At 40.8% G+C, this 16265-nt stretch overlaps 1 protein-coding gene across 1 annotated transcript; it reads right to left on the bottom strand.

Moving 5' to 3' along the window:
- Positions 1-3293: 3293 nt before the first annotated feature.
- LOC108664393 lies at positions 3294-10945 on the bottom strand. The gene is made up of 4 exons (XM_018150970.1): positions 10848-10945; positions 8240-8367; positions 6307-6403; positions 3294-5644 (listed from the first exon to the last, which is right to left on the bottom strand). The coding sequence occupies exons 1-4, from the start codon at positions 10928-10930 to the stop codon at positions 4675-4677; spliced, it is 1278 nt and encodes a 425-aa protein (XP_018006459.1). The 5' UTR covers positions 10931-10945; the 3' UTR covers positions 3294-4674.
- Between the last annotated feature and the right edge of the window lie 5320 nt (positions 10946-16265).

Raw genomic sequence — 16265 nt, 5'->3', positions numbered from 1 at the left:
TCCATGTCTGACATAGTGACAAACCAGAGATTTTTTAGAATCAGTTTATTTTTAATTTCCTCATTTACTCAAGGTTTAAACCAATTTCTTAAGTATAACAATGCTGGTATCCAGGATACTTTACTGGTCTACTTATAGAACTCAAAAATGAACTTGAGAGAGAGTCTAAAAAACTCTCTGCTTTGCCGCTAATAAAATGTAGAAACAGTAAAATTGCGTTTACTTCTTACCCTGATCTTTTTTTAAGCCTAATCAGCTGTAAAATTAGAGTATTGGTCCGTTAGCCCTATTCACGACGATGTGTCGACATCGTAAAGACCGTTGACTGTGAATTAGACAGATCTATTGTGAGTTTCCGGCTCCATAATTCGTGGTTGAAATAAATTGAATATGTTTCGAATGAAATATTACCAGTAACCATTACGGCTGTACTAATATTATTACTCAAATGATGAAAAGGAAGAAATATCCACCACTTCACTTGCCCTGTTCAAATTTGAAAACTTTTTACCTGCTGGTCCCTACGACTTGTATTCGAAAATACAACTCGTGTCAATTTCATTCCCACAAGCTGAGCATCTACAACGAAAATCCGCTAGCGAATGTGACTAATTTCTTACTGGATTTTTAATTTTTATTTAACCAAGTTCATAAAGTTTAAATCGCTGCCGTGTGTCCGAACCTAGAGTTTGGAAATGCCGTGTGGTCACCAAAACTATTAAAGGACAAAAATTTAGTCGAGAATGTTCAAAGGGTTTCAACAAGGATACTTTCAGGATTAAAAGGCAAGCCTTACAAAGAAAGATTTTGATGCTTCCAAGCCTCTGTTATCGACCTCTGCGCGGTGACCGAATTGAAGTAATGTATACATGTATATCCTCGGTTTATACAAGGTCTCAGAAGGATTACTAGAATTTGAATCAAGAACCAACACCAGGGACCATGGCTATAAGCTAAAAAAAACTGCGTTGTAACACATCCGAACGTCAATATTTCTTCTCGCTTCGAGTCACCGACATGTGGAACATCCTACCTGACAGCATCGTTGACGCTCCGTGTATGAACGCTTTCGAGAACAGACTAGACGAAGCTATGCAGGAGCATATGTTCAGTCATGAAATGCCTACCGGTAGCACCTTACGGACCAGGCAATAAGTCCAGCAGCTATCTCAAACAATCAGCAGTTATGGAAATATTGGGTTCAGAAGGCCGGATCCCTTGCGAATCAAGTCACGAAAAGTACAAGGATCTGCAACAGGCCATGGGCCTATTTCTTCAGTGCCGACAATTCTATTTTACTCTATATCAGGGCGTAACAATCCTCTTGCAATAAAAAATGGGCATTTTGAATTTAACCTCCCCCCACCTGAACAGCACAGGCTAATCAGTAATCAGTTAGTTTAATATAACATAGTGATCTCGGCGCTGAAGTGTAGGCTTGATGTGTCCTGTCACCGATTCTTTTCCTTTTCGTGCCTTGTTCAGCGAATATCTAAAATCGTGTCATTTGACCGGATCTTTTCATGACTGACGATAGTTTGAAATAGCTACTCGTCTTACACCGAGTTCGATATGGTGCTAGGCATTTTAAATCGGAACATATATTTTTCCATAGCTTTATCTAGTCTGTTCTTGAACGCGTTCATCCTTGGAGCGCTAACTATGTCATCGGGGAGGCTGTCCCACACATGGTTGAATTAACACTGTATTAATTCAACCATGGTCCCACATGTCGGTGATTCGAAGCTAGAAGAAATGTTGGCGCGTGGAGACGTTGCAGCGCAGTTTTTTTAGTATCATTTTGAAGCGCAAATTTCCCAAATCTATCCATTTATTAATAAAAGCTATCCATGCCAATCCACCAGATAGAGAAAAATACAGATGTATTTGTGACCTTACTGGTGGACAAATAATGATTGGCTCCTGTAGTACTTAGTACGATTTGCATCTCGCATATTCGTAGGCATTTTGTTTCTTTCCCGAAACTTAGGTAAAGACACTCGTCTATACCCCTCAGGGGGGACTTCTAACGTGTGTCTGTGCTCGTCAGAAGTCCTATGGGATTTCACGTTACCAAGGGGATTGTTCCTGAGCGTCCCACCGCTGAGCTCGCGGTGTCTGACTGCGTGTCTCAGTTGTGGGGTTAAGTTATTATGTAGGTGGGATTCCTTACACTTCCCTTCTTGTCTCTCTGTCTCCAAATGCTGTCGGCCTGCCTGAGGTTGGAGCGCAACCCGGACATGGGTCCAAATCGACAGCCAACTTATCTCCGTCCTCCGAAAGGGGGACCCGAAGCCCACGTTTTTTTAAGTGGGTCTAGGCCCCGCCTCGCGCTGTGAAGCGAGGCGGGGAAGGTCAATAACAACAACACTCATCTATATAAAATTTTCACTTCTATTTTCAGAATTTCATTACTTTATTCAGTTTTGGTGATTGGTATTGCAGCATTGGGCATGTTGCGAACCTTCTTAGATTGGAAGAAGATCGCTACGCAGGAGATACCAGAGCGGCCAAGAGTGACCATTGTATGTGTTTAACATTAGGTTATTTGTGTTGCTTGGCTTGTGGATGTACTGGTAGTGAGATTGCTTTTTTTGTGAGTGGGCCATCTAATGGACTTAGTTTTAGCTTCGCAATAAAATCTTGCAAGTCTCAACTCTGATCGTATCAGGTTTTAATTCATTTTCACTATCGCGAACATAATGGAGCGGTAGCCTAAATATGTTGGAAGCTCTCCCACAACAACAACAACAACACTCATCTATATAAAATTTTCACTTATATTTTCAGAATGTCATCACTTTATTCAGTTTTGGTGATTGGTATTGCAGCATTAGCATTACGGCAAACTTCAATGTTCACTCAGGTCTGGCCGACAATGCAAGTGAAAACGGTTGACCTCATTTCCCGCCAACCCTGGCTACGCATTGTTCGCAAATCGGAAGGCATTGTGCATTTGTTTTGGTTTGTACGGGTTTGGACTATACCACAATGTTAGCTCGAGAGTAATGCACTCTCACACGTCATGAGGGATAAACATCTTCTGTACAAAAACGAAACCTCGCTCTATCTGGTTCCTTGGCAAATAAGGGTAAGCAACTGGGATTTTTAGCTTCTACATCCGTTTTAGAATGCTTCACTATAATGTCATGAATAATAGTTAGAACTCTTCGTGAATCCAAACGGCTGAATTCTAACCTCCAAGTATTCACGCTTCATTTCCGCTTGAGTTTGAAACACCGAAATCTTGCATACGTTCATATACAAGAATAAAAGGAATGAAAAATTGCGAATAATAATACGATAATGTGTATTCATTTTTCAGATAGCCGATATGCGAGTCTTAAAAACGATTTGAGAAAGTCATATAAATAACAATTACCCTATTTTACTCATGACTCATTACGATCGACACCAGACACATTGAATAAAACTCAGACAAGTACAAAATCTTTGCTAAAGAAGCTCAAGGTGCGAACTCATCTCGAGCAATTATGCAGAAAATTTACATCCGAATTTTTCTACATCTCTGGATACACATGCATATTATACTGGCCGTTGCCAGTGGCCAAATTGACAGGCCGTGACGCGGGATATACGCGACTTTCATGTAACTGGCAGGCTGGAGAACTGGAGTGCCAAGGTTTCAAGTCTTAGAAGTGATATCGCACACTAATTGCAAAATGTCCATCGTTATAGCTCTTGCCTATGTATAATAAAAAGAATGAAGCGTACCAGAAAATAGTGTTCTGAAATAATTAAAATTTATATGCCAGAGCACGAACGATCAACTCGTATGAGGAGAGGGTACACAGGACAACTCATTTTTAACATAAATTGACAATATATAACAACTGATCCATAAGATTGAGCTAAGCATAATATCAGATTGAACTTTGTAATTTGTTGGAAGCTCTAGTGTGTTGGCGGTATACATGAACGCGGCACTTTCATTCACTCCATTGTGATCAAATATAACGAGCATATTCCTTTTAAACGTGCAGCACTCAATGAAACACACACGCACACCTGTCTGAAGATCAATAATTATTCTAATTTTACAATAAATTATCAGGTCATCTTTGCAGTTATTTCTGTATATACAAGAGTATCCTTAGAAAATAAACGTGCAAAACCAGGCTTAACCTACTAATGTAGACATCAGTTTACCATATTGCCATTTTAAGCGCCCACATTGCAATAAGTTTCTGCTTCTGATCAGATATAATTCCCAATATGTTCACTAAGAAATATAAGAAAGCTTGTAGCTAAAATGGCAAACGGTACAAATTTTTTGGAATATATCAGAAAAATTTGAGTGAAATTATCGAGTGAAAATTTGATCAAACGCTTACGTCAGAAGTAACAGATCTGAGGGTATTTTCGACACCACTACACGTGAATAAATAGTTTGGGTAAATCTTAATGCCTTATATGATTATGACCTCAATAAATGTGAGCAACGAGAAAATTATCACATTGAGGCATTCACATTTGTGAAAAATAGTTAACTAACAATTTCGCCGGCAACTGATAGCGATGTTCAGGATATGATACCTTCAATAGTGAAGGTAGTTATGAATACTAGAATATAACAATGTACCTATGCAACCTAGCAACTACTTGGGACACATGGTACCTGTAAAAGATACTATTAAGATGTCAATGAATAGTTTAAAGACACTCGCCGATTTCCGCTACAAAGAACGTTCCGGGCGCGCAATCTGTGTGGTCTTTTGAGTCCTTGAATGATTGAATTTCGAGGAATTCAGGCTCCTTGACGAGGCTTGAGGATTGAAGCGGTCCTTGATTCTTGCTGGGAGGGTTAGCAGGGAGGCAGATGCCCAGTTCGGATACTAAGATCTGACCGGGAGGACACTTGATGGGCTCTGAGGCAACGGGCACCGGAACATCCTTGTCCTTCACTAAGCTATCCGAGATGATGGGAGTTGGAGGACGCACCTTAGGAGGAGTCACGGACATGCAGATACCAATTTCTGGCACGAAGATCTCCCCGGGTTCACAGTCCGAAGTATCGTCGTTATCAATGAACTTTGCCGCCGGCTGAGTCTCTTTGATGAGATTGGCTGACTGTAACGGCCGTGCTTCACTCGGGGATTTTTGCAGCCGTCGAGAAGAGGAAGAAGAGACGGGGACACACACCCCGATCTCTGGAACAAACATTTCGCCCTCCCTGCATTCGCTCGCGGCTTGGCCCGAGGAGAAGGCCTGAATTTCAAGAGGCCTGTGAACAGCACTGGACTCCTCCCGCACGAGGCTCGCCGAAGACAGCGGAGGAACAGGACCACCGGATGCGATATCCAAGCATATGCCAAGTTCGGTATTGAAGATCTGATTTTTGGTACAATCGCTGCGAGTCTGAAGATTGGAAGTAAATACTGTCGCGATGGGCTTATCAACATGGAGGCTGTCAGACTCTAATGGTGAGGATCTCAGAGGCTTGTGGGCCTGCATGCAAATGCCAATTTCAGGAACGAAGATAGTTCCTGGCGCGCAGTTCTCAGGGTCTTCACGGGTTAGGCTTCCCGATTCCAAATCCGAAGGGAATGCAGACCGGCCATCACTAGGGTTCGAGAACAGAAGTGCATTGTCATCTCTTTGAGAATCCTTCGGATAAACGCACCTGGAAAGGGACGATAAACTGTTAAAATATTTGCAGATTGAGGCAGTTTGGAGAAGCTTTCCTAGCGTCAATTGGTTTCAAAAACGTTCATTTCTGATTATGCAATCATAAATGGTTGATAAAGTGAAGTTATCTTAAACTTATACGCTCAGGCAAAATTATCAGTCTTGTAGTCATGCTTGAATGAAATTTAGATAGGAATTTCAAGTTCTTTGCGTGACACTAAAATTTCAATGTTTGACAATATTTCTGACGCCAAGGTAAACACACCACAGTTTCGTACGGAATAACCAGAGGATGTTCAGTCTAATATTATGAATTATTTTAGTATACAATGCTAAAATTGTTATCGTCTGCAATTTGACAGTAAGCATGCTACTGCCTGTACGGTGACTAGAAAGCAACTATTGAACCTATTGAATTAAGTCACTATAGCAAGCAACCAGTGAACTCATTAAAGTCACAAACAAGCAGCCAGTGAACCCATTGAGATCACTAACAAGCAACTGGAGGAACCTATAGAGGTCACTAACACGCAACTATTCAATCCATTGAGGTCTCTAGCAGCAACCAGTGAACCAGTAGTGACCATTGAGGTCACTAGGAAGCCACTAGGATACTAATACTATCTAGACCTACTCCCCAAAGGTTTAGACTTTTACCTGAAGTTCGCATGCATCTGCGAAACGAAGTTGACAGCGGCGGCGTTGGTGCAGTCGACGGTCACCACGGACTCGAAGTCGCTGGGTCGTCGCTGGGCTGCGGGATTATAACTACTTTAGTCACCCCTGAACGCTGGCACTATAAGGTGTCAACGAGAACAACAACTTAAGTCACTCGTGAACGCTGGCGAATAACATGTCAACGAGAGCGAGACCTTCAGGATTGAGACACATCACAACGAGAGAAGGGGGAGACTGTGCAAGGTCCCCCCACTACGTAACAGATCTCCAGTCAGATTTCAATCTCTTCGGGAAGGATCACTTTCCGTGGAAGGGCCGAGGCTGTTTAACATCCTACCAGAGGATCTAAGAGAGGGGGAGTTCACCCTGGAGACCTTCAAGAGACGACTGGGCACAATCCCTGGGCACAATCCCAAGAGACCTGGGCACAATCCCAGATCGACCTCCCCTGCAACACTACCAGCGGCGAGAAGCAAGCAACAACATCGTGCACCAGCTGGCCCAAATGAGGGCGGATGAGCGATAATCAGAGGCGGCGATCCATCGTGGCCTGGGACTGCTACGTCCCAAACAAATACTAGGGAAACTAAGTACACCTCCTTTAGTCACCCCTGAACGCTGGCGCAATAACATTTCAACTAGAACGTACCAAGGATGGCAGAGATGCATCAAAGAGTACAAGTTTGAGGGCAATTTGCAGCATGACGTCATAGGAGGCTACGCATTGAATACGATAATTGCCGTATCCCAGATACGCGCAATACGCCCTTCCTATCCTGCCGCGAGGTGAGCAAGTATGATGCTATCGAGTTGATCTTGGACTTGTGTGTTGTTGAAGAAGATCGATGCGTGAAAAAATGTAAAACCACGAGATTGGTGAATTGTTGGAGGTGAATTTTGGATATCTATTGGTGAATTGTTGGAGATAAGAGCTTCTTGAAAGAAATTTACCGGATTTGCCTACATTCAACAGCAAGATAATTTGTATTCAAAGGAAAACTAAATAAGAATACCAAAGCCATTAACTCTTCGTCAACCCTGACGGTGACAAGCCGCAATGACAAGCGATGACCTGATCAATTTAGTGTTGAAGGTAAATAATGTTCCTATTTTCTCCTGTCCACATAATTACTTCCGCTTTGTGACGAGTGCAGCGGTGGCGGCAGCAGCCCGCCTGACCTTCCGTGGTCAGGCACGTACGACGATTTTTTTCGTTATTTTACAAATAAATCACCGTGTTCCGTAAACCACAAGAAATCAATATTTTGCGGATACAAACATCGAACATAAAACCAACTTAAATATAGTTTTATTCTAAATTAATGGAATCGTTAAACAATGATACAAACGTCGACGTAAATAGAGACGTACATTGGTATTTACGGAATGCTAACGTACGTAAAGCACATTAATTAATTTAATTTATTTCAACAAATTATTTCAATCTAAGTAATTGATAACCTTTGCCCGTAATTCAATCTAAATATTTGATCAGTTTTACTTCTCGAAATCAATTAATTTCCATTATGTATCCACTTAATTATTAAGAAGTACGGACCACTGATCACGTAATTCTCACATCAGCAAAAAAAATTTTCCTCGTGGTTAGCAGAGTTCACAGTCGTCATAGAAGAAAGAATTTATAGAGTTCACATTCGCCAAGAAAATCCATACAAAATTCCTTCCTGCAATCACGCGTTGTTGGTCTTTTTACGAGAGCACTTTGGTTTGGATACGCGGCACATGAATTATTATAGCTACTGAAATGTTTCACACTCGTTATCTCCGACTATTCCATTAATCCTGTCACAGTCTTTAGAGAAGGCTAACCAATATTCATAAAATAATTATATGACTAAAATGCAGCGGTAGGTGATGAGTCACAAGCCAAGCCAACATGTCAGCCACTCACCGTTTGGGCTGAACGTAGACGTCGGCGCTGCAGAACAGCAGCTGACGACCAGCAGCAGCAGCAGCGCTGCAGGACTGGCACGAACTTTGGTCATGTGGACGACGCTGAGTGAAGGCTTCTCGTACGTTCTGCAGGGAGACATTGGCATATGTTCATAAACGTGAGAAATAGACAGTTGACATGCATTCTTAACGGTATCGAAGGAAGCAGTGGGTATTGTGTATGATACGTAATATCAACGCACACGAAATGAATTGTTCGAATTGATGATGGTCTTTCTGAAATCTTTTGTTGCTGTGCCACTTATAGAAAGAGTAGAAAAGAACAAGAGGTGGCGCTGAGAGGCCAATGGCCATGAAAGAGGAAGGAGAAATGGAAAGAACAGCATTAAACTTCGCATGCTGTTACATAAGCACAAAAATATATTGACGAATATGATCGCATTTGCTTATTCAATTGAGTATAGACACCATATTGTATTCGTGAGTCAAACGCTTGATTGCAAAGATTGCACCATATTATTGATTCACAATTAGTGGATGCATGTGTACAGGCAAGTCACGGTAAAGCATTACTTACGGGTACTGCCATTTTATCACAATATGGCCTACATCTGCAACGTGCATCACTGTATCATGGTAAATAGTTGAAAGTTAATACGCAGTCGTGCAGAAAATGTCTGTATTAAATGCAATAAGTAAAGCAATTGGTGCAATATGTGTAACATGAAATTTGAAAACAATAATTACAGGGACTTGCATGCCATTGAATGTTGTAACAAACAAAGCTTCGTTAATATTCCTTACGGTGCTTAACTTTGTTTAATTATTCTGGTGGCGAGTGGCCTGAAAGGCAAGTACTCCTACAAAATAACAAGTGCCCACAGCAACAAGTGTCTGGCTGGTCACACGCCCTAATAGCAACATTAACCTTGAGTAAATTGTTCTCCGCCGCTGGCGGTCGAATCTTCCAGAGGTTTTAAGATTCATGTAGAGGGACAAGAATTATTTACGCAATATTTTCTCCACTCAAAAACGAGATTTCAATCGATGCGATTAGAATTTTTGTTGGCAAATAAAGGTATATTAAAACCTTAAGCACAATATTGTCACGGGCCTGCGATAATTACTGCAAACTTAGTGAATGCAGTAAATGATGCGTAAAAATTTATGCATGAAATGCAGAAATTAATGCACAAAGAAGATACATGAATTCCAGCTAGAAAGGCAGAGTTCATGTCGGCAACTCCGACGCACGCCACGTTTGGGATAAGTTCGTCTCAGATTTGCGCACCTGGGTCCTGGAGATATAGAATCTAATATAGCCTAACGCATAATCTTTCAGAAGCATTCTTCTTCATCATTCAATATCTAGATTTATTTTAGGCATCTGATAATGATGCAACATATTTCTTACTACTTAACAAAAAATTCAAACGTATACGTTTTATTTATTTGTATTCATTGTTATTGGGAGCTAATTCAATGAAAATTAATTGCTATGAATCCTAGAACCTGTACCGTATATATTATTCAAATTATAATAATAATAACGTTCCACGAATTAAATATAGAATTATCTTCCCCTTAAAACAAATGCGTTGAGAACGAATCGGTGTTTATTAAAAAAATAATATACTAAATGACTGAGTAACGTCGCTTACGGAGAGAGTGTATTCTAAAAAGATTATTTTCTTATATAGGTCGACGAGTCCATGAACAGGACGTCTAGTATGATTAGAGACAGCCACTCTAGCTCACTTATTACTTATTTAATATTCTTAGCACGTAGACACCAGAACCTACAGCTGCCGAGCTGCATTCTGATGTTCTAGAGAGAACGCCAGCGGTGCAAACAACTGCAACTAGAAGCATTACTTTCGGGGAACTTACAGCCCGACAGTCCACAAGTAAATTCATAGTGAAAATGAGAAACTTTTTATAACACGTTCCTTTTTGGAGTCCTCTGAGACCATAAAAATATCGTATATAAAGCATTACCATACATAAGATATAGATTAAAATGTTGCAGTTCATAATGAAATTGGAAAATAAGTGGAAGCTATCAAGTCTCTCGTTTGCCAAACGCCCGTATAATTCGCACGGCAATCGGTTCCAATTTAGAGTTCAAGTCAGTTTTGCATGGAGAAAATGATGGAGAACTTAACAAATGAAAATGAGGTTTATAAATCGTTTAGTGTCTCCTTGATTAACTTATAAATTGAGACGCAAAATATTTATAATACATTGATAAGATTGATAGAGGTATCAAGTAAAATGACTCAAACACTGTAAACCCGGCGACGACAGCTGGCCTGAAAACGAAGAGCAATTTTCATATTTATAGGTCCGATTTCGAATGATGCGTAAATTACAACAAGACAATAATTTCAAAATCCCTATGGCATTTGTATAATATATAGAGCAACTAAATGTAACCGCATAACAAATTATAGTTTGTGCAAAGCAAGAAATGGGATTTAGCAAAAAACTAAACTGTCCGTTAAAGTAATGACAATGTTACCAACATTTATTATCGCTTAGGATAAACCTGGGCAATCTTATCAGTACAAGTTAGGATTTCCTTCGCAAACAGGAGACCAACTCACATTATCTTGCACAGAGCGAAGGTTGTCTCTCGACTGGTTGCCGAGTGTCCAGCTTCAGCTTTTATATATACATGGCGCTGCATCCTTGCAACGCCCGCGGCATCAATGCAAGTCTCCTATTGGTCCGCGCTCAGGGACGCTTGGCGGGTAACATTTTGCGCAAATGTATAAGATTATAAACACCGCCAACTAATTATATTACTTATAATCAGGTGGCGTTATTATTTTACTTTGACTAAGCTGTTTAGAAAATAACTAATCAAAAGCGTGCAATGAGTTTAAAAGAGCGAAAAATAAGAGGCAGCAAGTAGAAGTAAAAAATATGTGAAGACATCTGCAGGATGAAAATTTATTTTAAAATATTGATTTATCTTTAGTTCTTCCAATTTATAGGACAACAAAATTATTTTAAAATTTGGCGTTAGGTCGAGAAGACGCAATATCATTATCACCTAAAATCGATTTGTTTTCCTCCAACGAAATTAGTTGATTGAACGAAAAAATTCTACCTGGCGAAAACCGATCGAGCTAATTAATATAGGATTTAGCTAATTAAGAATCGTTAAGGAAAAGCTAATTTGATTAATAAGCGACGTGCGTGAGATAAATCTTGATATCAGTCACAGCCTTTAGTGGTAACACTTATAGCTGCAAATTGCGCCACGAAATTGCCAATATACGGGTTCTCAATTTTTAAATGAAAGTAGTAATCGGTAACGAGGCGTAGGAGTATTATACGTACTCACCAGGAATTTGCAGTAACTAGGAGAATTTGTTATGTATACTCAGTTTGTGTGTGACGTCATAACGAGACTTCTCAGTACCGCCAGCTCGTCATCAAGAGAAGTTGCTAGAAGCTTCTCAAGACGATTAAAGGCATTCTACGTTTTTTTTTTTTTTTGTTTGGTGGAAATTAAGAATAATCCATCGAAAGCGCTTACATTCCATCATTCCGAGTATAACATCAAATTCTGATGCCCTACTCATCTTCCATACAATGGAGAAACTAGTCAATTAAAGTAAATTGACTCAAAATAATCACTTGCATGCTGAAACTAATGACGGTGAGCACGAGGGGATGCCTAGCTAACCGGATATTTCTGCAACCAGCTGGACTGCGCGACCTGCAGTTGGTGCTACCACCATCTTTGTTGCTGAAAACAGCCAAGACGACCACGTACACTGTGTGATTGACTACTACTGTAGATTGACTGGCATGTATATTCTATATTGTGCAGTATATTATATAGGTCCGCTTGATCGGGGTTACTACACCGGGGGTGCATCAGCACATTCAGAATCCCAACACAGTGGAAATAATGCATATTCTCAACAGAATTAAATCAAAATTTCAAAAGCAAAATTAACGCTCTTGAGTCGTGCATCCACTATCTAAAGAGGATGCGCCCACAATCTCACGGGGAAAATTTAGAATCTATGGACCTACGGAGGTACACTCACACGCTCGACAGGAACTTATCTCGTGAGCTACGTTTACACTGTACGGCGATGACGATAAATCGCGAACGTGCCAAATCTCAAATTTATGTTCGAGCATGTGAGATCTCGTGTGGGCATGTGAGATCTCGTGTGGGGCATGTGAGATCTTGTGTTGGGCATGTGAGATCTCGTGGGGGCATGTGAGATCTCGTGTGGGGCATGTGAGATCTCGTGTGGGGCATGTGAGATCTCGTGTGGGGCATGTGAGATCTCGTGTGAAAAGAACGAAAAATAAGAGGATGTCAGGATGTGGATCATGTCAGGAAAGGAGAGATCTCGGTTCACCGTAGATTCAACATGGCTCACATAATTTATTTAGGCAGGCGTCGCATATATTGGAGCGCCGCAACTTATTTAAGTGTCGTGCAGTTCTTCATGCAAATGTGTTGCTAGGTGAAGACCGCCTCTGGATAAGCCGTCTAAACTGCAGTCGGCGTCACCTAAATTATTCCCGCGTGCAGTTAATTGAAGTTAATCTAAGTTACAGTCTTGGTCTGTGTATGTTTCTGTTCAGATCAAATCGTGCGCTAGGCTGCAGTGTACATGAGATGTCATGCGTACGTGTTTGCAGTAGCTGTTACAAACTGTGTACGCGTTTGCAGTAACTGCTTCGTACTGTGTACGTATTTAGAGTATCTATTACGTAATTTGCGTGTTTTGATCAACGGTCACGTACAGTGGATGAGCAAATTCCTTGCTGTGATTAGGCTTAAAAGCTTTCGCAGTTTGTTTTGTTTCAATATCTAGGAGATAGAATACAAACCTGCGGGGGCGGGTTTGATCAAACATACCAATGTAATATAGGTTCAAATATTTGAAAACAACAATAATAGATAATGAGACCCGACTTCAATGCAAAGTAGACCACGTACCCAAATGGCGATCCGGTTGTGGCGAGTCTAACTCGAATTTGTTCTGGTAGTTACTAGAAGACTCGGCAGCCACGCCCACGTGACGCATAAGACAAAAATACAGAATATGAGATACGGGGAGGCGATGATATGGTGAGGGCGGCGCGAGTGAAGTGAGGGATTAGCACATATGAGGGCATGACGGGCTTGGCATAAGAGGGGTACGGCACATGATGGGGTAAGGCACAAGAGGGGTACGGCACAAGGGGTACGGCACATGATGGGGTAAGGCACAAGAGGGGTACGGCACAAGGGGTAAGGCACATGATGAGTGTGGAACAAGTGAACTTGGTATAAGATAAAATGCTCCTAAAACTACTTATTATAGCACAATTTGTACATTAGTGGATGATACGCGACAGCTAAAAAGTTATGAATACTAATTTTATTTTCCAAAGGGCTGAACTGATACTCGTGAAATTATAAGAGAATTTTTGCCGCTCTGAAGTGAATAAATTTAAACGCAGCCATTGTACCTGACCTACAAGTAATACTCGACAACTCGAGTACAAAAAAAATATAACTCAGTACCCACTGCAGTGAGTGACAGAGAGCGCATTTTCTCAAAATCGACAAAAACGTGAAATTACAGACAGACGGAAGGACGGACGGACATGACGAGCACGATAGCGCCATTTTCCATCAATGAGAAAATGCGCTAAAAACACCAGGCTGAATTAAGAGAATCTAGGAAGCTGAAAATGTGGGGAAGGGTGAGGCGAGGAAGGATCTCAGCAAATATTTCTGGATGTTCAGAACATCGGATAGAAATGAGTTTTATGCACAATAGATATAATAATTCAAATAATACATATAATAATAAATAATCATGATGCTGGAGTCAAACTGTAACATTGGGTACAAAACCATCGCGTGAAATTCTGCATAAAATTTTTTAAATATTTAAATGGCGTCCTAAGATTAATGTTACAAGGAGCTCTTGTACGCACACGCTCTGCATATGCAGCTCCCGCACAAGACGAGAGCCTCTGCGTTCTATGGCACATGTGGGAAGACTTAGTAAAATGTTGTCCACTGATTCGTCAAGTTTTCATGTTAATAACTACGCAAAATATTCGACGTAGGATGTCTTCAGTGCTTGCCTTCTCTGTTATACAAGAGGCTAGCTGTCTTCACTTGGCAGTTTAATTAGACACCGCACGCACTTAGGTAATTAAGATATCCCAGATGGTTCAGTCGACTATATGAAAGCATAACAACATGACTAAGGAAATTTTATAGCTAAACTGAGTTAACAATTCATACACCATCCAATTTAAATTTAATCTAATGCAGATCTTTCAACGCACCTACCTAACACCGATATCATTGCATCAGGCTCTCATGCCTCAAGGCGACTTCGCAAGTAAATCACTAACAGATGCATTCCACCAAACTCTGACAGCGGTTGCGGTAACACGTTACAATCCACTTTCATTGTACCAAACTCAATAGACTCTCGCGTCAGCACTTCGTGTTCATGCCTATGTCACCGTACAGGTCCCGAGGTCCGTAGTGACACGTACATAACCCAGATATTCTACTCGCTGAAGTAGATCTAAAAAAATACTGCCCAGGTGCAGAGGCTGCTGTCCGCTGAAGGTCGTAATGGTAAAACCGAGAACCTAACTTTGAATTTTCACTTGAAATCTATATTGAATAGGTAGTATAGCTAACATGATATTCTATGAAAATTCAAATCATAGAGTTCAAGTATTCACGCAAGATGTGCTTTGTCAATTGTCATAAACATAAATGCAGTACACAGGTTGCTGTCGTCACTGAGAGTCGTTTATACGAACAACGCACATGACATGATGACTGGTAAATGTTTTTTTCTCGGTTGTCCTAGATTTAGACGATCATTTGCTCATAACTAACCCCTTGTCCTGTTCAGCATGTAGACTTTAAACCAATGCCATATAACCTGAAATAATTGCTTTAGCATTGATCGCAACAGGCCAAAACAAAGATCAAATAGGAAGTGAAATTGATAGCCTCGTGATGGCACTGGATGTATCCATTGTTCCGGCAGAGCGCGCAACAACAAAATTAAATGGAATTAACGGCCAATCTTAAGCTCAGTTTCCTCGTCTTGACTCTGAGTTTGAGTGGCTATTTAAATAAATAAGAAGAGAAATAAGAAGACTTGACATAAATTCTAATAAACCACAATATAGATCAATCTACTAACCATAGGCACAATGGACGCCTCACAGAAGTAGAATAGAATACACCATGCAAAGTGATTACTTCCACAGCTGAAACAAAAACAAAAATACTGAATAACATGGTTCGTCAGGTTCGAAAACATCAAATGCTTGAGGCGCATTTAAATGAAGGCGAATTTAAATAAAGGCGACTAATAACGAGCTAAACTTTGTGCTAGTGTGGCAAAATATGCCGTGGATGGCAGCCATTAACGTTGTGGTCACTGGCTCACTGCTCACTGGTGGACGCAGGGGCATGCCATATGCCGTACCAAGTAAAGATAGTCGAATTCAAGAAGTGCGCTCGAATGAATATTCCACCGCGTATACGGCCCCGCGGCGGGAAGAAAACATGGCGGCCGAGTTATTGGCTACGAGTTCAGCTCAACAGTTGTGAAAATATATTTTTTAAATCGTACCATATTATTCAAATTACTTAATGCTCCATCAATTAAATAAAAAATGTGTGAAATGCACGAAAGTGGCGAGTTCGGTGCTACGTCGCTGAGATGAAAAAAACTGCAAAGAGACTCACGCGCTCGACAATAGACACACGCGGCATGAGTGCAAGATGTAGAGTTTCACTGTTGCCAACACGAGGCGCTGAAGCCCCCTAAACATAGAAGAAACCTCTCGCGTTACTACCTCATGACTCTGAGGATTGAGCTATGTTGGCTACAATATGATTTATTTCGGTTATTGCTAAGTAATTTATATAGAAAATATTGCTCGATATTTTAGGTATTCATGATGAGCTTAACAAATTTTCAGCTACAAAGGTGTTCGGAGAAGCAATA

Source organism: Hyalella azteca, unplaced genomic scaffold (genome assembly GCF_000764305.2).
Source record: "Hyalella azteca isolate HAZT.00-mixed unplaced genomic scaffold, Hazt_2.0.2 contig11770, whole genome shotgun sequence".
Classification (NCBI taxonomy): Eukaryota; Metazoa; Arthropoda; class Malacostraca; order Amphipoda; family Hyalellidae; genus Hyalella; species Hyalella azteca.
The sequence above is the reverse complement of the archived record's forward strand: the minus strand, read 5'-3'. Positions and strand labels throughout refer to the sequence as shown.

Coding starts and splice junctions, on each gene's coding strand:
- LOC108664393 (XM_018150970.1), bottom strand. CDS start 10,930: ATGCAGCGCCATGTATATATAAAAGCTGAAGCTGGACACTCGGCAACC. Junction 8,368..10,847: donor TTCGCTCTGTGCAAGATAAT/GTGAGTTGGTCT, acceptor GTCTCCCTGCAG/AACGTACGAGAAGCCTTCAC. Junction 6,404..8,239: donor GTCTACGTTCAGCCCAAACG/GTGAGTGGCTGA, acceptor ATAATCCCGCAG/CCCAGCGACGACCCAGCGAC.